A 22,860-nucleotide genomic window follows, 5' to 3' on the forward strand; every position below is an offset into this window, starting at 1 on the left:
GTGATACTATTAATTATGAAATCTTTAATTAATTAATTAATTAGTGTATTAATCTATTAATCTATCAATTTTCACCTAATGAAGGCGCAAATTTAATTTGATATGTTGAAGATATGTATATATATATATGCTAACAATGGAGTAAGTTCAAAAAATAAAGGATGAAAACCAGAGAAAAAAGCACTAAAAGAAGCACCCCAAAAACGTATATATATACTATGCTCTTTTTTGTATTCTCAGTAAAATCTAATACACCTTGTTATTTCTTTAACTCAAGTGAATAAATATGCAAATGAATAAGTCATGTGCCTTCAAGATTGTTTAATTGAATAAAAGGTATGAGTGTATGTGCAAGATACATACAAACACCAAGGCACGGTAGACTGAAGCAAAACACATACGTAATATGAAGAGCAGAGAACAGGATTAGAAGAAAGGGGCAGATATATAATTAGAAGAGAAGGACTAGTTATCAAAGAAATCCAAAAAAAAAAAAAGTTAAATGAAATAAAGTGAAATAAAATTCTTTGGATAGTTCACAAGATGACTAGAAGTTGTCTAAAATTTAAATCTTTCTATTCCATTTTAAGTATACAATTGAATATTACTATTTTAATCAACTCATCGAGAACTCCTTGCAACAAAAAAAAAAGAAAAAAGAAAAACAAAAAAAAACTTCGAAAAAGAAAAGAAGAGAGGAACAAAGTGATAAAATAAGCCAATGCAACAATACGTGTTATCTATCTCTTTATCTAAAATTTTTATCTCGTCTTTTCTATCTCTCTCTATCTCTTTCTTTGTTTATCAGGAGAAATTTGATAAACAAATCAGGTTGAGTTGATAAATCTTTCCAATAGTTGAGTAATTTAATCTTTGTTTATTAGTTTAAGTAAGTAAGCAAGTAAATGTCCGATGTCAAGAAAAATATAAACAAAAAGGAAAAAATAGAAAAACAGAAAAATTTTGAAATTCATTGTGTTTGCCTTTTTTTCTTTTGTTTGTGCAAAGTAATTCTTGCATTGTTTCTTGTGTGTTTTTTTGTTCGGCAAAAAAAAATAAAAAACTGGACTTTCTATATTTGCAATAGTTAAGGGTTTAGATTATTGCGGAAACGATATGATTTTACAAAAAAAAAAAGAATTCATGATTAGGGTTTTACATCAGACAAGAAAACTCTTGTGAGTGTTAAGTGGAATGAAATGTTAGCAAATTTAAGTGTCTGTGACATTTGGAAACAAACTACAGATAACAATGTTTACATTTAGACAATTAAAAAAAAAAGTTACGGTTAGGCTGGTGGTGTAGAAGTGTTGGATCAAGCCTTAAAACAAAAGGTTCTACTAAGTTGTTAGGGCTATGTTCCAAAATTTAAAAAAAAAAAAGGAAAAAAAAAAAAAAGAAAAACAAAAATGAGCTGGATACATAATTAGGGTTCTGCAACTAAAATAAAAAAAAACTACCGTATATGTATATATAATTTTTAAATACTTCGTCCTTTTTTCCTCCAATATTTGTGTAATATCTGTTTTATTTTCTTTATCTTATCTTATCTTATCTTTTCTTATCGCAAAATGTTTTGTTTGCATCAAAACAAAAACAAAAATCAAAACAATAACAAAAACAATAACAACAATACAATAGAGTAAACAACCAATCAATACAAAAGTTCCTTGCGACTACATCCGTGCACCCCATTCTGCAATGAACTGTGCCTTTTGAGCCGCATTTAAAGTTCGAGCAACAGGGGCCTGGCCACCGTTCAATATTACACGTCCGTGTGCCGTGATACTGGAGGTACTACTGCCGCTACCACTATCGTATCCCACAGCCACATCAGGTGGAGTGATCTTACATTTGGAATAAGGTTTGGTAACGTATAACAGAGTCTTGAAAAACTCAAATCCACTCTTGGGGACTGGTACAGTCAATGTCGAGGGAGTATGTTTGATCTGACACCATTGAATCAAATTCTTAATATCTTTTCCATCACTGCTACTATCACCGTTACCTTTATAACCTCCAATCTTGTCTCTCATACTGGCGGTTGCAGAAGTGGTAGTAGATTTCCTCTTTTTCTTTGCAGATACAACATCCTCACCTAAAATAAACTGTTTTAATCTTGCATCTTCTATTTCAAATGGTAATACACTTTTACCATTGGATGTAACTCCTTCTGGGAACATAAAACATGTATAGTTGTCACATACATCCTTCCATACATCTATCTTCTCCCCGTATTTAGCAATATCAGATTGAGCCAAAGTGTATCTAATGAAACTCCAGATCCTCATACCATAAATCTTATTCTGAAATGCCACCAAAAACAACACTGATGTGTCTTGTGCTATAATACGGCAGACCAATGCATCTAACACACTTGTGTAATTACATAGGTAAAGATTTCCACGACGTGGATAATCTGTCTTTCTACTAACTGCTCTCCGTCTCTTACCTTGTACTGTAACATCTACGGAATAATTGAACACTAATTTCATTAATAAATATATCATTGATCCAGTAAAATTACCACCAACACTGAATACTATCAATGGTAACAAAAGAACCATTTTGACAATAAAAATCGTCCATTGTACAGTCTTGAATATGGATCCATGTTTGCTTGGATGTATTGGCATGAATGGTGATATACCAGTGCCTCTGTCTCTATAATTTGTATATTTTTCCATCTTTCTCTTTTTTTTTTTCCTTTCCGTTCTTCCAACTCCTACGTCTATATCTTTGTGTGTGTAGTATAGTACTATAGCCAATCCTAGATATACTGGTTAATCGTCAATCCTATTTAAAACAAATCTAATTGGACATTCTTTTTTTTTTTTTTTTTTTTTTTGATTATGCTTGTTTTATCAACAGAACAAAAACATGCACTATATTAAAATATAGATTGGGCTGAAAGGTTTGAAAGGGTCCCTCGAAATAGCCCTTTTCTTTTTTTTTTGCTTTTTTTTTTTTTTCCATTTGAACTTTTTTGACATATTTTCTGTTTGGAAGAACCATCGGATCTCATAGATAAAAAAACAAAGATAACACAAATAATCTCATTATGCACAATATTTAAATTACATAAGTTACAGACGACTCTCGTATTAGTATCACCACTGGTCTCCATTCTTTCAGATTGTTCTTCATTTTACGAACTGGATTCTTGATATTCAATCATCAAATAACTATGCCCTTTCCTGATGTCATTAAGAGAGGTGATGATTTCTTTTACCAATATCCAAGAGACACAAAATGGTGGAAATTTCTCCATTATAGTACCAGTGTTTTTGTGATTGGTGTTTCTAAAATTATATTGAAGGTATTTTATAATGTTAAAGTAAACAATTACCCCACTTTGGAAAAAACTTTAAAGAGATCCAAGTCCGAAAAACGTGGATTAATGACTATTATGAATCATATGTCTACTGTCGATGACCCATTTCTTTGGGGTACCTTTCCTATGTCATTATATAAATCGTTATCTAATATTCGATTTTGTTTGGGCGCCCATAATATATGTTTTAAGAATAGATTTCTGTCTACCTTTTTCAGTTTAGGTGGTGTCTTGTCCACTGAGAGATTTGGTAAGGGACCATTCCAAGGATCGATTGATTGTAGTATTAAAATATTGAGCCAAAATAGTAATAATGAAAACAAGAGCATAAATAAAAAGACAAATAACTACTCTTCTTGGATACATGTCTATCCTGAAGGTTTTGTGTTACAATTACATCCACCTTACAATAATTCAATGCGATATTTTAAATGGGGGGTTACAAGAATGATCTTAGAGGCATCCGAACCCCCAATTGTGGTACCTATTTTTAGTACCGGGTTTGAAAAAATTGCACCTGAAGATGAAACTATTCCAACATGGAAACATTTTATAAAATCATGGGGTACTCATATAAATGTCACAATAGGAGACCCAATTGAAGATTCAATTATAGAATCTTATCGTCGTGAATGGCAAGTTTTAGTATCCAAATATTCAAAACCTGATGACACTGATTTAAATGATAAGTTAAAATATGGTGAGGAAGCCCAGGAATTAAGAAGTAGATTAGCATCTGAATTAAGATTAAAAGTTTCTGAAGTAAGGAAATTGAATAAAAACTTAAAAGAAGAAGATCCGAGGTTTCAAGATCACAAATGGTGGAAAATTTTTACTCAAACAGAAGGGAAATCCGATCCTGATGTTAAATTTATTGGTCAAAATTGGGCAATTAGAAGATTACAAACATTTCTGGACATAAATAAAGAATCTGAGGAAAATACTAATGCAGTTTCCAAAGAAAATAATGCTACTAACAGTAATAACTATATCACTCAAAAGAAAAATAATTAATGATTAAATACTCTTTCATCTTGTATCTATGCGTGCCTTTTCTATTATTTATGCAAAATATGTATCGATATTATCTTTATAGTTCTATATGTATCTATTAATGATTATAAATTACCAACTTCTCTCCCCCCACCTTTCTCTTTTCATAAAAATAATTCGTTATTTCCCAATCTTTGTGGAATTAACTTTTGATGCAAATCTTAATGAATTTAAAGTTTCATTTAAATGTGAGTTAGATGGTGATATATTAACAAACATTAATGTTTTAGAATTCCCTGTCAATGAATACTGTAAAAGATAAGTTAATTTAGAGTTTCTGAAAGGGACATGTCTTTTACCATTTCTATCTGGTACATTTAATGCATGGATAACATCGCCAAGACAACTCAACGATCTATTGATATTTTGGGTCTCCCTCAAACGTTCACCACTGACTTGTGAAGAATGTATTCTCTCAGAACCCGCCAGATCGACCAAGTTTAATATCCCATGGGAATCCTCGTTAGTTAAAGCATTATGACCATATAAATGAAGTATAAATATACTATGGGAACGGGAAGAATGTTCATTTGATTCAGTTGAAGCAGTTGATCTTAACTTAGTGGCCTTTTGCAAAATTTTACCCACTGATTCTTTAGTATCCAATTGACACGTCGTTACATTTGTTATTGTAGTTGTTTCATTCTCATGATCATGTCTAATTTCACATTTACTATTACCACCATTATTATTATTGTAATTATTATTTTCAATGTTCCCGTTCCGTAAAAGATCTATAATATTTTCATTATATATTTCTACAAATTGACATTCAATTTTATATTTCCAACCACGTTCCTCTAAATTCTCTATCCAACTAAAAATATGTGATATTGTAGAGGGGATAATACCATCACCAGGGTTTAACATGGTGAAAGTCTTACCGGAACCAGTTTGTCCATAAGCAAATATACAAACGTTATAACCATCTAGGGAACTTTGTACTAACTGCCCAACCTCTTTAAATACCTCTGAGTTATCCTCATCAATATCAAATATCCTATCAAATCTAAACTGTTGTGGAATATTATTACTATTACTACTATTACTATTACCATTACCATTACCGTTATTATTATTATTTTCATTAGGTGATTTTATAATTTCCATAACTTGAACCCCATTACTATCATCAAAAGGCTTAACTTTTATATAATTAGTGTTAGGATCTTCAATCTTGGGCAATGGAGGACGGATACGACAAAAGACTCTAATATTACCTCTTAATTCTTGTAATTCATTATGTAAAGATCTTCTCAAGGATTCCTCTTTCATCAGAATATCATTTATCTCTTTCAAATCATATTCTGTTTTCTCAATATATTCTTTTAACTCTGTCTGACGATCCTCATTTTCTTTTAATTTAATTTCTCTTTCTTTAATTTTCGCTTGCAAAAGTGATTTTTTGTCTCTTCTTTCACTCAAGATTTTTTCTAAATCAACAACCTTCTCATTCAAATCAGTTATTTTTTTTTCCAATTGAAGCTTATTTGGTTTCAAATTCTGTTCAATATCTTTTTTAATGTCATCTATCTGTTTATTATAATTAGTATTAATTTCGATATTATGATTCCATTTGGCTTGATATTCATTTAACCAATCTTCTTTCAATTTATCATATTTATCATTCAACTCCATTATCGATTGTGATAAAATATCATCATTATTATCAATTTTTGATTTAATATTATTAACCTCTTTAATCAAATTATCTCTTTCATCCTCAAATTTTTTAATTTTAGTTGACTTCACGCTTTCTATCTTTTCCTTGTAATCATTAATCAACTTATTTATCTTTGTCTGATTCTCGACTTCCATCTGTTGTAAATGCAATTTATGACCTTCCTCCAAAAATTTCTTGCGAGATTCAATTGTATCTTTCAATTTATTTATCTCATTTTGCTTGATCCTCAATTGTTGTTCCTTAGTTAATTTTTCATCTCTCAGTTTATCCCATTTTAACTTAGTTTCATTAAACTCTTTCTTCCCCTTGATAACAACATCTCTTAATTCATCCAGTTTAGCCTTTTTTTTAACCAAAGTATCCTGCAATTGATTCAACTCTTTCATTTGTTCATTGTAAAAAGTGGATAAGTGGTTCACTTTATTATTAAAATTTGTGTTAATAATGCTATTGTTATTATTGTTGAGAGCCACCCCAGACGACTTGCGCGATGCAGATATCATTGGCTTGATACCAGTAGAAGTAAGCATTGTCTGGCCATCTAAGGACCTCCTATCCAAAGTACTTAACTTATTAGAAAGCTTGCCCATATTATACGTGTTATAATCATGGCCACTACTATTGTTGGCAGCGGGATCTAAATCTCTTCCATTGTCATCATTCAAAGACACACCAAATATATCATTTTGTCTATAAAATTTTGGTGAGGGACTTGTCGTGTACCGTCTCTTAGCATAAGATTGATGCCTCTCTGGGGTTGTTGGTATATCATCCATTTTGTAAACCTTTCTCTTTTTGTGTCTATATCGACCTAATCCTATATTTTATTTATATTATTCGTACCTCTTTTTTTTTTACCACTAAGTAGTCCCTTAACAAATGCACAGAATACACACCTCACCCCCCACAAACACACTGATACACACACATAAATATATACTTTCGAATACAAATAAGAGCATCATCACCATGTATGTGGCCAAGATACTCATTTACCAACATCTCAGATCAGTTTCACCCTCTGCAAATCTCCAACGTCATAGAAAAATCGAATTCTAGAACACTCAGACATCCTCAAACAAAACACGTGATAAAAACAGTATTGTGGGTGTTTGGGTGGTATCAGACCAAAGCTTTTTTTTTTTTTTTTTAATCTACAGAGTGTCTCGAAAAACAGCGAAAGCAGAAGAGGCATAAAAAAAAAGTTTACTAGTGCAATAATTAGAGATGAGATGAGACAAAATAGTGTATGGTGAAGTGATATGACATATGAAGTGCTCTATTAAGACAAGAAGTCAAGATTAAGAAGTTTTTTGTGCATTTCTGTTTGTTAAAATAGCAGTAGGAAAAGAAGAAGAACTGTATATTAGTGTGTGATTGGGTTGAAGTGGAATCTGTAAAAGTTTTTAAAGGTATAATTAGAATAAATTAAGAAAGGAAATAATGACATCTAAAGGAAAGTTAACATTTTCAAAAACAGGCAAAACAAATCTAAAAAAAAGAGCTAGAGATAATTTTGAAGAGAATAATGACGACAATGATAGGAGTAAGACTGCTACTACAAATCAAAGTAATGAGTCTGATTCAGCCATTGAAAGCAATGAAGTAGAAGATGATGAACAAAATCTAGCTGATGTTTCCTCTTCTGAAGAAGAAGAGGAGGAAGAAAAAGGGTATAGTGAAGACTTTGAAGATGATAGTTTTCCAAGGAAAAAAAAGTCCAAGAGAAGTAAACATGACGATGGTTCTAAGGAATTCTCCAGCGCTGTATCTGCTATTTTATCATCACATTTGAAAGCATATGATAGAAATGATCCTATCATGGCAAGAAATAAGAAAGTTATTAAACAGAATGAAGCTGATAAATTGGAATTAAAAGCAAAGAAAGCTTTACTAGCGGAGAAGAAAAAATTACTCGATAAGGCAAGAAAGAGAAATATCTTACCCCAAGTACAGGATACTAACGGTGAGGACATTAGAAACATACTTGAGAAGGAATCAAAATTAAGGAAAATTGCTCAAAAGGGTGTTGTCAAATTGTTCAATGCAATTTTATCTACTCAAGTAAAAACAAATAAGGAAGTTTCTGAACATTTAGGTGGTATCAAAAATAAACAAGAAAGAGAACAATTAATTACTGAAGTGTCAAAGGAAAAATTCTTAGATTTGGTAAAAGCTGCTGCTATAGAAGAATAAGATATATATATATATAATATAGATACTATTACTCTATCATTTTAGAAAAATCATTTATTTATTGTCACCATAAATCTTATATACATATAATGCATATATACCCACTACTCTTACTTAAAACAAAGTTGTTGAATTCATAGTTCAATAATATTATTCTTCTCCTTAATATTTAATTGTATAATAATATTAAATATATTGATATAATTATTTATAGTTTTATTAATATTTATACGAATCATATTCTTATCTATCACTATTATTATTACAAATTATTATGTATTAACTAAAATCCTAACCCACCATTAGAATAAGCCATCGGTTTTACATCTGGATGTGTTACATGTTCAAACAGTTCGACACATAAATCTTCATCATCATTTTCATTAACACCAACTTTACCTTTGCCTGGCACCACATGAATAATAGCACCTTTGTTACCTTGAGAATCACAATAGTTTGGTGCACTAAACACAGTTATTAATTTCTTATCGTGTTCGAATTCTACACCATTCATTCTCACTTCGTGGGATCTGAAAACTTTCTTTAAATTATTCCTCTCTAAATATTGGACTGTAATATCTGGACCAAAAGAATATCCTAAACCACGTTGAGATGGACCAAACCCTTTAGCCACTTGTGGATCAGCCCAAAGTAAGTCCATGAACAAACCTTCCCTTGGTGGTTGTTTGAATCGATCAATAGATCTAATATCATCAAGTGTGGATTCTGTATCCTTTGGTAAACCTCCATGCATTACCAAGTAATCGTCATTTATTAAGGTAGCAAGAGGCAAGCTTTCGAAACTCTCAGAAAACATGTCAAATATTCTTTGAGAATATTTATACTTACATTCATCCTCAAAGCCGTACATTTTGTTCATATTATCAGTCTCATGGTTACCTCTATTCAGATAAAAGTTCTTTGGATATAAAATCTTCAAACAATAAAATAATATAGCCACCTCACATGACCACGAACCACGATCTACAAAATCACCATTAAAAAGGTAAGTGTGTTGGGGAGAAACTTTACCGAATTTTTGGAAAATGTTTAAAACATCATAAAATTGACCATGTGTATCACCACAAACAGAAATTTTAACATCATCCACTCCTAATTGTCTTTCATCTTTATCTTTATTTGAAATTTCTACTAAAGTAGGTTCTTTACGAAATAATCTTTCTGCATGTGATATAATAGCAGCCACATATTTCTTAGGTAATTGTTTCCCCTTTAAAAACAAACCATTGATCATAAATGAAACAAAGTCTTGTGACATATTCTTAATTTGAATCCCATCATTCTCATTCTTTTCATTTTTCAATTCTTCAAACTCTAATTTCATACCATCATATTTAATTAAATCTGAATTGGCATCAAATGAGCTTAAATCAATTGTCTTACAAAAATTAACCTTTCCTGAATCGCCACCACCGATAGCCTTTTTAAATCTTTCTTCTCTAATAAACCTTTCACACATAGCCAGTCCTCTCTTTGCAGTAGCATCATTAGGTTTAACATTTAGCACAATGTTGAAATCTGCTCTAGCCTTTCTAAACTCTAGTAAACCAACTTCAGACATACCCCTTCTATGATAAGCCTTAATATTATTCTTATCCAAGTTAATAGCCGAGTTACAATCATTGAATGCACTTTGAAAATTATCCATCTTAATATGGGCTAATGCCCTATTTGAGTAAAAAATGGATATTGTTGGATCCAAATCGATGGCTTTAGAATATAATTCAATGGCTTTAGGAAAATTTTGTTGCTTTATAAATACATTTCCTTCATCTTTAAACTTTAACGCAGCTTCCTTATCAGCTGTAGTTGGGTCAGTCATGATTCTTAACAATGGGTAAGGGATACTACTTCTATTTTAAATCCTCTACCATTGTCAAGTCAATAATAAAACAAGGAAAAATACTATAAGCAAATAATCTTCTTATCTTTAAAGAATCCAATCTAATGACCTTAACACATTTTATATATAAATTTACTATTATCTCAGCTTAAATCCACAAATCATAATAAAATAAATTTTCGCTTTTTTAGTAACTAGAGCCCATCTCAAAATGAAAAAAATAAAAAAAAAAAAAGAAAAATACAAAAAAAAAAGATGCACAAAAGAATTGAACAGAGGATATAAGGAATAAAAAATCTTTCTTAGAATATAAATAATAAAAGACTCCTCCTTTCTCTTTTATTATTATATGGAGATGATGGGTGGTTGTAGTTGTATAGCCTGTAAATAATAAGATACAATTTTTCTTTTATTTAATATATATATATATATTTGTAGATCTATTATAAGTTATTTTCCATTTTTTTATTTATTACTTTTACCATGCAATGTTTTTTAGATATGTAGTAGTAGAATCGGTGGTTGTTCCAAATTCATGTTCATTCAATATTTGATCAAATGTCTCAAATTCTAATGTAGGTAAAATCTTCAAATTTCTTGATAATTCTGCATTAACTAACGAATCATAGCTCCAATCCAAAAAATCCTCCATATTATAGTGTAACTTTCTGAATGGTTGTTTAAATATCTTAGCCAATGTAGCTACATTTGGATGATAATGGTCCATTAAAGTAGCCAATTCCCACAATGACGATTCAAATGCATTTGTATTTTCTGGATCAGTAGAGTTTATATCGAATGGGTCCTTATATGAATCGATATTCTGCTTTAATTCTAACCTTTCTTCGTCTGTTAGAAATGGAGACGAAATATACTTTGGATTGTGAATCATGATCATACAATTAGGATGTTTTTTTAAAAGGTTATAAATAAATGGGATAATAGTAACCACAGCAGCAGGTGGTGCATTTAAAGAAAGCCTTGCCAATTTTTTAATAAAGGAAGCTACCAAATGAACAGAAAGATGTGTAGAAGATAAAAACAATTCCATTAATCTGAAAAATCTTGGTCTATATTTAACATGCATTAAATCAGGTGTCAGTAGTTGATACAGCTTTGAATAGAAATTTGGATACTCTAGATTTGAATGCTGCATTAATTGGAAAAGACCGTTAAGTGCCAAAATTGGGATTACGCCAACAGATTTATCATTTGGTGATACTTGTGAAAGATTGTAGGAATCTGTTAAGAAGTCCATTAGCTTTGTTGGAGTATGCAATAATGGAATAACTCTTCTATGAAGTATCAATAAGATACTCTTATATTGATTGAAAGATAGTTCTTGATTTAATTGAAACAACCAATTTTTTTCTACTAGTGATTTAAATTGTGATACGTTATTGACACAGTTTGGTGGTTCCGATACAAACACTTCAAATTCGAATTTGTTCTCGTTATCTGTATTTAAACCACCACAACAATGTTGGTCATGATTCATTAAAGTCAACCATTTTGCAATGTTATTTTTTCTAGAAAGTTGAGGTTCAGACATGCTATTGTTACCATCAGTATTATTAGAACCATCGGCTGTTTCAGTGAAGGTATCGAATAGTTTATTTAATTCAGATTGTGTATAATATTGAATATCAGCATAAGGCTTATAGTATTTATTGATAAATTCCAAAAGAATGAAGTTCTGGGATTGGCCAGTTATTGGATCCAACTCATGGTCGTCAACATCTGATTTCCAGAGAGATATCATCAAATTTTGTAAAGTTTTATTTGGAAAGAATGGACCTTTAGCAAAATGTTCTGATTCCAATTCAATTAGTTGCAAATAAAGATCCAATGCATCTAAAGCCCATGAGGTTTCAATACGAAGGTCGGAAATGATGGCCAGTAATTTTAGTTTAAAAACGTTGTACATATTTCTACACCAATTAATAAATTTAATCAAGGGTTCATTTTGGTTTTGAGTGCTTAGATTTTTTTTCAATAGCACCAATTCATTTCTTTGAAACAATTTTTTAAAAATTTGAAACAATGAAACAGTTAAGAACCTTAATCTTTTTTCGTTTTCTAAATCGTCCACTAGTTGCGGGACTTGATCGTTGGTAGAGGGGATTATTAATTCATTAACTAATTTAACAATATTATTGTAATAGGTTTTTTCCTTTGTTGAAATAATTTGTTTAGTAAAAGATTTGATTTCTTCTATCGAAAGAACCATTTCTTCTTTTCTGTCTATTTTCTTATTTATTTATCTAATTATTCTTTTTTCTTCTTTGTTTGTTTGCTTGTTCGTATAAATTTTACGCTAGTATTTTATCAACCACTAAGATGTGGAGCAAAAGGAGCAGAAAAGTAACAAAAGAGTATTTACTGCATTTACCACGTAAGAGTATTTAATATTGTCAGGTCAAAATGAAGAGATGATGCTCATCTCAAAATTTTTAATTTACAAGAAAGGAACAGAAAAAAAAATATATATTCGTGCAGAACGTGAAAAAAGAAAAAACCAAAAAAAAAAAACCAAATTTCCAATATACCACATAAACAAAATAAGAACGATAAAAAATATATATATATATAAAGAAGAATTCTACTTAATCAGTTTAACAAGTATTACAACCGGCAAAAGATACATACATGCATACATGTATGTTTCAACGTATAAAAGAACTGTAGATATAATACATATTTCTTTTCTTCTAACGAATGAGATCTAACTGTTAATTTATCACTCATTAACAAATTTTTTTTAAATCGTTCCCTCCTCTTTTTTTTATTTTTTAATTTTATTTTATATTATTTATCTTAAAAAAAAAAAGAGAGAGAAAATGGTATAGAAAGGTTGTTATTAGAGGATTAATGAGCACCTGGTATCAACCAATCAAAAGATATGAACACTCTTATAAATTAATTGTAAGAAGTTTAACAGAAGAAAAGAAAATCAAAAATACATTTTACACATACACATAGATATATTTATGTATATGCATATGTATACTCCCAGTATATTGAAAGGTGGTTCTCTATTCCAAAGACTTAAAGAAACTGAATATATATACATATATATATATTAGTAGAATCAAGTCAAGAAAAAGCAAGAAAATCAGTAGGGAACCGTATATGCTATTAAGGAGACAGAAACCGTCTTACACATACCAATAATGAACAATGATAATTCTACCTTGACGTAATTTTCTTCTCTGTATAAAATAGATACATGTGCAGCAGGAATAACCAGAAGGGAAAACAACGAACAAACAAACAAACAATAACAGAGTGGGCCTCCTCTATATAATACTCTTATAGCAGAAAAAAGGGTACGTTATCCTTTCTTATATATATTGAGATTTGAAACTTAACATCTTAATAAAGGTAGAATATAGGTTCAGTGTATTGGAGAGGGAGAGAAGAGGAAAGGTTAAGAATATCATTATTATCGTTATTATTATCATTATTTTTATCATAATCAAGTCATGGTGAAAAGAATCCATTGAAATTAAATCAAGTCCAATCTAAAACAAACAAAAGAAAACAAAAGTAACAGAATGGCCAGCGGGGAAACAACCCCGGCCTGTAACCCTATAACCCTGTAATCCTGTAATCCTGTAATCCACACACCCACACATCCTTCTACTTTTTTTTTCCCCATCCTTGTGGACCACACCGTGTCCTCAAAAGGATAGACAAACTAATACTGGAAAAGAAAAAAAAGAAAGTAAGAACAAAAATTGAGTCATCTCCATCATTTTTTGCTTTTCATTGCAGAACAACGCTGGAACAATGAAGGAGGACGGCAGAAATTTTTTTTTTCTTTTCAAAGATAAACATAACATCCGCACACCCAACCCTCGAGGCATCAAAATTTCATTTTATTTTTAAATTCTCGCTTAACATCCGCTAACTATTGTTGTGGCTATTGTTTTCTTGTTTTGTTGTTTGAGCAGTTGCCTACATTATCGAATAGATAAGCATTTCTTGTTTCTCGAATCAGAAAAACTTATAATCTGGTAAGAGGTAACAATAACAATAATAGTGATAATAGTGTGATAGCGATGATAAATAATAAATGGTAATAATAATACACGAGGCCATTGAAAGAAGACTGTTTATACACAACTATTCAAAATTACAGATACTTTACTCTTCTTCTTCTTCTTCTTCATTGAGTTCAAACAAAGCAATGAAAACTTGGTCCTTCAAGAACGGTTGATATTCATATTCACTCACATATACTCTTTATTTTTGCTCCCCTCTTCTCCTTCCAGAATAATCCATTTCTTTGATTACAAGATACGTTTTTGTCTGTGTAGACTTCAACTCATTTATATATATATTTATTTTCTTTTTTTCTTCTTGCCTCCATAACTTGCTTTTTTTTTTTTTTTTTTTTTTTTAATTTCTTTATTTTACTTCATTTTATTTCTTTAAGTTCAACCTACTTCTCTTTTCACTGCCTATTTCACTTATATGCTCTTCTTCCGTCTTGTTGTAACGGATCCCAAACTTCTATAAGACCTTTGTAAATATATATCCTACCACCGCCTATTAAGAAAATAAAAAAAATGTGTGGTATCTTCGCCGCTTTTAGACACGACGACATTTTAAGCTTTAAACCAAAAGCTTTGCAATTAGCTAAAAGAGTTAGACACAGAGGCCCAGATTGGTCCGGTAACGTCATTAAGAACTCTACTATTCTATGCCATGAAAGACTAGCCATCGTCGGTGTCAACTCTGGTGCTCAACCAATCACCTCCCCATGTGGTAACTATGTCTTAACCGTCAACGGTGAAATCTACAACCATATCCAATTAAGAGAACAATGCCCAGACTACGAATACCAATCTTTATCTGACTGTGAACCAATCATCCCAATGTATTTGAAACACGATATCGATACCCCAAAGTATTTAGACGGTATGTTTGCTTGGTGTCTATACGATTCTAAGAAAGATAGAATCGTCGCAGCAAGAGACCCCGTCGGTATCACTACTCTCTACATGGGTAGGTCTTCCATGAGTCCAAAGACCGTGTACTTCGCATCTGAATTGAAATGTCTAACCGACGATTGTGATGACATCATTGCCTTCCCACCAGGTCACGTCTACGACTCCGAGACCGACAAGATCACTCGTTACTACAACCCAGAATGGTTAGACGAAAACAGAATCCCAACCGAACCTGCTGACTATAAGAAGATCAGACACACTTTAGAAAAGGCCGTTAGAAAGAGACTAATGGCTGAAGTCCCATACGGTGTCTTACTATCTGGGGGGTTGGATTCCTCTTTAATTGCCTCCATTGCTGCCAGAGAAACTGAAAAGGCTAACAACGAATTAGATGTTACCAGATACGACGATGAAGAACCACAAAACCATTTGGCTGGTATCGATGACAACGGTAACTTGATGTCTGCTACTTGGTCTCGTTTACACTCCTTTGCTATTGGTTTACCAAATGCTCCAGATTTAAAAGCTGCTAGAAAAGTCGCTAAGTTCATTGGTTCTATACATCACGAACACACCTTCACTTTACAAGAAGGTCTTGATGCATTAGATGATGTCATTTACCACCTAGAAACATATGATGTCACCACTATCAGGGCCTCTACTCCCATGTTCTTATTATCTAGAAAGATTAAGGCCCAAGGTGTTAAGATGGTCTTATCCGGTGAAGGTTCCGATGAAATCTTTGGTGGTTACTTATACTTCGCTGCCGCTCCATCTGCTGCCGAGTTCCATGCCGAATCCGTCAAGCGTGTCAAGAACTTACACTTGGCTGATAACCTAAGAGCCAACAAGTCTACTATGGCCTGGGGTCTAGAAGCAAGAGTTCCATTCTTAGATAAGGAATTCTTAGATTGTTGTATGAACATTGATCCAAAGGAAAAGATGATCAAACCAAAAGAAGGCAGAATCGAAAAATACATCTTAAGAAAGTCATTCGATACTTCTGACGAACCAGGTGTAAAACCATACTTACCAGATGAAATCTTATGGAGACAAAAGGAACAATTTTCTGATGGTGTCGGTTACTCGTGGATCGATGGATTAAAGGATACTGCAGAAAGAGTCATCTCCGACGAGATGTTTGCATCTCCAAAGGCCCACTGGGGCGATGATATCCCAACCACTAAAGAAGCTTACTGGTACAGATTGAAGTTCGACGCTTTATTCCCACAACCTACTGCTGCATCCACTGTCATGAGATGGATTCCAAAGGCTGACTGGGGTTGTGCTGAAGATCCATCTGGTAGATACGCTAAGATCCATGAACAACACGTTGAAGCATAAACTTTTCTATCTGTAACCCTCACAAATAATGTCGTTCTTCATTTTTGTTGTTCTCTTTAATTTGTGCATTACATTAACTTTTCTAAAAGAATAGGAAGAACTCTTTCTTGGTGTTCATTATACACGCTAGGTTTTTTTTTTTATCTTACAAGTAACCAGGTATAGAATATTTTTGTACTTGGTTTTATACGTTATAAATTTATCTATTTTATATATTAATATTAATAAAAATAACATTAATAGTGTATGTATTGTTTTTTTCCCCTCCTAACAAACTTTTATTTGTACACATATTTATATGTTTAAAGGATTAGAAAATGAGGCATGTCAACAAATACAATTTTAGTCACAAGAACTACAATCGTATTATTCGTGTTTAAGTAAAATTATTAATAAATCATTAAAAATATACGTATTATACAAATAATTACAATATTATTATTATTATTTTAATATGTACAAGCATTTTTTTGAGTTCTTTACGACACATTATTTTAATACAAAAAAGGGTTGTTCCATAATGCAAATTTTATTAAAAAGTAAAACAAAAATGTTTCTAAATCTTGTGATGGGTATACCTTCCTCTAACTATAATTCTTCAGTAAATCTGTCACTAATATTACAAACTATAGGCATGCTTGTTTGTTTTTCTGTATTGCATGTCAAATAGACCTTACCCACTCAGGTTACCAAAACTAGAAACGTGAAATAAATCATAGGACCATCAACAAAGGTATATTGTACTTTTTTTTCCTTTGTTGAATGTCTTGTTAACTGTAAAACAATTTTTAATTATCATTTTGTCATTTAATTTTCACTTCACTAGTAGATTTGCTCGAAGACTGTGATAATCTTTGTGATGTAGTCTTTTCCACTTCTAGCTGTTCGACTTTTGCATTCAACACCATTAAATCATATCTTGTGATTCTCTCATGCCTTAATTTTTTTTTGAATTCAATCTTACTAAAAATAGCCTTAAGTTTCTGCATTGTATTGCTTCTCTTCTCTACCATTTAATTCTAAAATCCTTTAATCATTCACACAAAAGGCGTTGAACTGATATGTCTGAACATATGCATATATATAAGTAGATGTGATATTTAAGTAAGAAAATGTTCAATATGTGTCTAATGTACGAAAAGTTATGTTCGATCAATATTTATCGTATATATATATACATTTGTGTGTAAGTAAGTGCTCTTATATTTACTTGTGTTTAATTCAGTTAACAATAGTTCAAACTGAACTGCCAACCATATTTGATATTTGAATAATATTGCTTCGTGCATCAAGTATTCTAAGTCATATAATAACAATACAAAATAAATAATATATATTGAAGGAATCAGAAACAATGCTACCATTAAGAAGAGATAGTTACACCACATTAACAGATGTCAATAAATTGATATTTCGCCACAATCCTTAGGTACCTAAATCAATCATCGTACTCAAACTAGGAAGATTAAAACAGTATAAGAATAGGTGGAAGGAGGCACTGCATCGAACCAATAAACAAAAACAGAAAACAAAGAAAACAAAAGAAAGAGACATAAAGCAAACCTCTATATTAAGCACTTTCTATTCATGTTAACAAGAAATTGGGCTTAAAATGGTTACGAGCTCCTGTAAACCTTCGAGTAAATCAAAGCCATCGTATCATAATTAAAGCCATTTTTTGGTATTGTTTTCTTTCAGCTCTCTTTATTATTATTATTTTTTTTTTTTATTTTTTCATTTTTTTTATTTTCGGACCTAATCGATGATTAGGGCTTGTTTGAAAATGGATCTCTCAAGAAAGGCAAAATTTTCTTTTTAAGAAACGCTGTGCCACCTTTAAATTGAATGTTGGGATTTGGAAAATAGCAATAAAGAGAACTGTAAGTAGTAAAATAAGTAAATATTAACTTTCCAAAAGAGAATAACATACTAAATAAAATAGAATTAACTTCTTTCTTTAACAAATTTTTTTTTAAATTTGTCTACTTGTTAAAATATTAATTAATATATTATATATGTTGTATAGTTGATTTTCCTCAAACAATGAACAATCTATTTTTTTAATTACTTAATCAAAGAAAAAAAATTTTTATTTACATTTGCTATTGACAATTTGGACTATTTTTATAACTGAAAAGCTTAAAATCCTCTTTACAAAAACAAACTAACAAACAAACTTATACAACCTAAGGTTTAAGTAAATAGATGTACTAAAAGATAAAAAAAATCATAATACAATGGTGATACATAATATAGACAGCATCATCTAATCAAATGGCATGACTTTTTTTTTATTTTTTAGTTCTTCTGTGAAATTATTGAAGGATACTTTATTCATCATCATCATTTATTGTTAGAGTGTCTAATAATTTCATACTAGTTTCTAATTCTTGTACACATTGTCTATAGTGAACCAACTGAATATTTTGAAATAATTTCACTAGTGAAATGAGTTCCACACTATCGGTAAGCTCCGTCATTTTCTCTGCAGCAGCAGTAATATTAGAGACAAAATCATCTTCTAATTGTTCCAATAATTTATCTTCCTCAGTTTCTTCTTCTTCTTCTTCTTCTTCTTCTTTTTCATCTTTTTGCTCTTGTTGTTCTTTTTCTGTTATATTCCCTTTATCTTGTTCTTTGGAATTTGCAGTATCCTTATTTTCAGACTCAATTTCCTTTTCACTTTCAGATTCAACCTTAATGGATTCTTCTTTTGCCTTTTCCTTCAATGAATTCTTCATTTTTATTTCGTGACGCATAGTATCAAATTCTAATCTTGATTCTTGTACTTTTTTACGCAATTTCTTAACGGTTTTAAAATCAATTGCTAACATATCCGACAATTTTTGGTTAAATTCTTTGACAATCATAGTATTCATATCATTTTGACTTTGGTCAATATTTTTATAACATTGACACCAAGATTGGAACGCTTTAATCAAATTATTTAAATCTTCGTCTTCTTCATCCTCTTCATCTTCTTCATTGTTTGTCTTACTATCACCAGTGTAAGTCTGTTCCTTCCTTTTTTTTGAGTTGATAAATATTTGTTGTGAATCCAAAACTGCTTTACTTATTGCAATGGCAAAAGATCTATTAAAGATAGAAGAGTTGATTTCAACTAATTTATCATTGGAACAATTATTGACAGCGTTGCTAGTCTCTTTGCTTCCTGCATTTTCAAAATCTTTTGATTCTTTTTCATTATTTTTGAAGTCATTAACTTTTTGATCCTGTTCATTCCACCAATGGTTTAGACTCTCTGTCAAATTAGGTGGATAATCGTACCCTTCTAATTCAAAAGTCCTAGTGACCAACAACAATCTATTCAAAACTTTTTCCAAAGCATCTACTTTTAATTCTAGTTGTTGATAGTCCTCGGGTAGTTTAGATATCTCATCTTCAGGGATGGCCCCGACTTTTTCTTGTAAAAATCTTGTCGTTTTTTTAATTTGTAACTTGGTTTGGACGTTTGGTGACAGTATGGTATTGTTGATGGTCTCTTGAGCAGACTGTGCTGCTGTTGTGATTGTGCTAGTTAATTTATCCAAACTGAAATTGGAAAACATATCTTAATAAATTTTTACAAAGTTCTTGGAATTCGTTTCTTCCTTATTGGAACAATTATATAATATGTGTTAAAAGAACTGTAAATAGCAGAAACAATAACTAGAGAGTATGCAAAGAAAGAAAGAAGAATTACTGTTTACTGGGGTCCACCAAAGTTAATACTAATATATGCATGTATCCATGTATGTATGTATGAGTTAACCGAAGAAATGAAATTTTTTTTACAAAGACATGCCTTTATCAATGCAAACATGTACCTGTGTGGGTTATTTTTATTGATATCAGCAAATTTTTCACTTAATGAATTCTTATGTCTTTTACAAGGAGAAAAAGAAAAAAGAAAAGGAAAAAAAAAAATGCAGCCTTACCTACAAACACATGCCAATATATAAATTTGTTACAACAGAGAATGGAGACAACAACAGCAAACACAGATATTACACACACACATACACACACACGCATAGTTTATATTAACCATTAAACCTTAGTATAAAGATAAACTAATCTAAATTAAATAAAACTATATATACAAATTAATTCTACACATATTTGATTTCCTCACTAGTCTCATATTCAAATGAATCCGCATATTCAGGATTATGATCATTTTGATATATTTGTTGTACAAATGGCGGTTGTGATAACACTTTCCTTAATGTGGATAAATGACTTAACTTATTATTTTTCTTTTTATTATAAGAAGCGACGTTAATAAATATTTTTCTGGTTAGATCGTTTTCGTAATATTTATTTAATCCATCGATTTTTTCCTTTAAAGAAATCAATTTCTGATTAACCAAGTCAATGGATTTATCTAATTCATTGAATTTTGGTTCATATTCTTGTTGAAGTTGATTATTCTTTGTATTTTGACATAATTTCCACTGGTTATCAATATATTGTTTATTTTTCAATTTTTCTAATTGAATATTATCAAATATTGGTTTTGAATAAAACTTGTTGTTGTAGATGATTATAGATTCTTTATTTTCTGGGGTGGCCCATGGGTTATTATCAAGGGATGGAAAGGCAGACGATGGAGTAGTTTTCTTCTTTTGATATGTGAAAGTGGGGACTTTTGGCAGATTATTCAAGTGGATTGGCTTGTCGATATATTTATAGTTTGGTTCATCAAACTTGATAACCTCTTGTGACTTTTTGTAGTATTCTAATTTTTTTTCTTTTAATTTTATGTCGTTTAATTCTTTTAATTGCAAATCATCTAAAACGTTTAAGTATTCTGGATAATGAATCTTATGGGAATGTCTTTCGTATTTTAAAACTTGTAACCATTCAATTTGGTCTTGAGTCAAGTGAGATCTAAATGGAGATATGTAGTTTGTGTTTGTGCGACGATCGTTTTTCAAAGCTGAATAAGGTACAGTTGAATATAAGAAATAATTTTTTATTGGAACTGTTGGATAAATTTCATTATAGATTATCTGATCGAATATTTGATCTGCTTCTGTAGTCTCAGAGTGTTTTAACATATTAAATAACAAGAATATTTAAATTTTTTTTTTTTGCTTTTTTCTTTTCTTCGTTTCTGTTTCTCTCCTGTAATAAGAAGACATATATATATGTATATATCTTTGAATCAAGATAAGATTTGAATTATATTGTCTAAGGAGAAGCAAAGGAAAGGGGAGAAAAAGAAAGAAAGGAAGAAAAGAGAGAATATATATATATATTTTTATTTAAAGTTAAGTGTCACTACTGTTATTGTGAATCGTTTATTGAAGTCCTCTTATCTTCACCGCGCCATTCCAGTGTGAAGGGATGCATGGCATAGTGTAATAATATTTAATGTATATATATACTTATCTACATATCTATATCTATATCTATATATATCAACACAAATGCAATGTTCTGTTGGCTGTACTATACCCTTGTGCTAAAATGATAGATACGTTTTGTCTAAGTATATATTGATATATACTTAGATAACTAGACAACAAAGGAAATTGTTAGGGGAAACAATGATATTCTCATTAATGTTATTATTTTTATTATTATGGTGATAAAAATAAAGAAAAGAAAAGAAAAAAGGGAAGTAGCAAGACGAAAAAGGGAGACCTTTTATATTTTCCACGGAGTTTCAATTTCGACGGCCAATATTCAGTTACGTAATTGTACTGACACAATTGATTTATTTCTCGTGGGTCCTGTCACCCCCCTTTTCTTCCTTTTTTTCTCTTTTTTTTTTTTCTTTGTTTGTTTCTTTATTTCGTTCATCACATCATCACTACTTCTTTTGTTTTTCCCTTTGTTGTATATTGCCACCATCTGTCATAGTAACAATAACTCCGAAAGAAACAATATAGAGCAAACAAAGAGAAGAATCTCTATTGTGTGTAATGGGACATATGTCCACATTTCTCACATACAGACATAAATAAGATTGTAATTCATATAATCAAAAGTCATCAACTAAACTAAACAACCTTTATTTTCGTGGATTTAAACTTTTTTTTTTCTTTTTAATCCTCTATCTTTAAAGAGAAGAAGAAGGGAAGAGGGGGGAAAAAGAAAGCGGAAGAAAGAAAGAAAGAGAGGGTTCAAATTAGAACAGCAACCATTTTGATATGTCCGGAATTCCTAAATTCAAATACTTTCATGCTATGTGTATTTTCTATCTCCCTTAATATTACGTCTATATAAATGTATAAGTATAAATGTGTATACTTATATTTTATTAACTAAAGTAATACATTTATATATGTGTCTGTATGTAAGTATGTCTGTTTATGTATATATATAATAAATCCTTTTTTATTCTTTTTATTTTATTTTATTTTTTTTTTTAGTTGTTGTTGTTGTTGTTGTTGTTGTTGTGTGTGTGTATATAAAT

At 30.7% G+C, this 22,860-nt stretch overlaps 9 protein-coding genes across 9 annotated transcripts; 3 read left to right on the forward strand and 6 right to left on the reverse strand.

Moving 5' to 3' along the window:
• Window positions 1-1,676: 1,676 nt before the first annotated feature.
• LOA1 (lysophosphatidic acid acyltransferase LOA1) lies at window positions 1,677-2,687 on the reverse strand (the record flags this gene model as incomplete). Its single annotated transcript, XM_064857498.1, has 1 exon — window positions 1,677-2,687. One exon carries the CDS (start codon window positions 2,685-2,687, stop codon window positions 1,677-1,679), a length of 1,011 nt encoding a protein of 336 aa, XP_064715804.1.
• A 500-nt stretch (window positions 2,688-3,187) lies between these two features.
• Window positions 3,188-4,348, forward strand: TAZ1 (lysophosphatidylcholine acyltransferase; the record flags this gene model as incomplete). The annotated part of the gene is made up of 1 exon (XM_064857499.1): window positions 3,188-4,348. One exon carries the CDS (start codon window positions 3,188-3,190, stop codon window positions 4,346-4,348), a length of 1,161 nt encoding a protein of 386 aa, XP_064715805.1.
• A 159-nt stretch (window positions 4,349-4,507) lies between these two features.
• Window positions 4,508-6,847, reverse strand: KAR3 (Kar3p; the record flags this gene model as incomplete). Its single annotated transcript, XM_064857500.1, has 1 exon — window positions 4,508-6,847. One exon carries the CDS (start codon window positions 6,845-6,847, stop codon window positions 4,508-4,510), a length of 2,340 nt encoding a protein of 779 aa, XP_064715806.1.
• A 667-nt stretch (window positions 6,848-7,514) lies between these two features.
• Window positions 7,515-8,267, forward strand: RRP15 (rRNA-processing protein RRP15; the record flags this gene model as incomplete). The annotated part of the gene is made up of 1 exon (XM_064857501.1): window positions 7,515-8,267. One exon carries the CDS (start codon window positions 7,515-7,517, stop codon window positions 8,265-8,267), a length of 753 nt encoding a protein of 250 aa, XP_064715807.1.
• A 283-nt stretch (window positions 8,268-8,550) lies between these two features.
• On the reverse strand, window positions 8,551-10,110 carry PPT1 (protein serine/threonine phosphatase; the record flags this gene model as incomplete). Its single annotated transcript, XM_064857502.1, has 1 exon — window positions 8,551-10,110. One exon carries the CDS (start codon window positions 10,108-10,110, stop codon window positions 8,551-8,553), a length of 1,560 nt encoding a protein of 519 aa, XP_064715808.1.
• A 499-nt stretch (window positions 10,111-10,609) lies between these two features.
• On the reverse strand, window positions 10,610-12,361 carry NOC4 (ribosome biosynthesis protein NOC4; the record flags this gene model as incomplete). The annotated part of the gene is made up of 1 exon (XM_064857503.1): window positions 10,610-12,361. One exon carries the CDS (start codon window positions 12,359-12,361, stop codon window positions 10,610-10,612), a length of 1,752 nt encoding a protein of 583 aa, XP_064715809.1.
• A 2,344-nt stretch (window positions 12,362-14,705) lies between these two features.
• ASN1 (asparagine synthase (glutamine-hydrolyzing) 1) lies at window positions 14,706-16,433 on the forward strand (the record flags this gene model as incomplete). Its single annotated transcript, XM_064857504.1, has 1 exon — window positions 14,706-16,433. The coding sequence occupies one exon, from the start codon at window positions 14,706-14,708 to the stop codon at window positions 16,431-16,433; it is 1,728 nt and encodes a 575-aa protein (XP_064715810.1).
• A 2,330-nt stretch (window positions 16,434-18,763) lies between these two features.
• Window positions 18,764-20,002, reverse strand: PWA37_000847 (uncharacterized protein; the record flags this gene model as incomplete). Its single annotated transcript, XM_064857505.1, has 1 exon — window positions 18,764-20,002. One exon carries the CDS (start codon window positions 20,000-20,002, stop codon window positions 18,764-18,766), a length of 1,239 nt encoding a protein of 412 aa, XP_064715811.1.
• A 543-nt stretch (window positions 20,003-20,545) lies between these two features.
• On the reverse strand, window positions 20,546-21,496 carry PWA37_000848 (uncharacterized protein; the record flags this gene model as incomplete). The annotated part of the gene is made up of 1 exon (XM_064857506.1): window positions 20,546-21,496. One exon carries the CDS (start codon window positions 21,494-21,496, stop codon window positions 20,546-20,548), a length of 951 nt encoding a protein of 316 aa, XP_064715812.1.
• Window positions 21,497-22,860: the final 1,364 nt, after the last annotated feature.

The sequence above is a fragment of the Arxiozyma heterogenica genome (assembly GCF_036370985.1).
Source record: "Arxiozyma heterogenica strain weizmannii chromosome Unknown scaffold_13, whole genome shotgun sequence".
Taxonomy (NCBI): Eukaryota; Fungi; Ascomycota; class Saccharomycetes; order Saccharomycetales; family Saccharomycetaceae; genus Arxiozyma; species Arxiozyma heterogenica.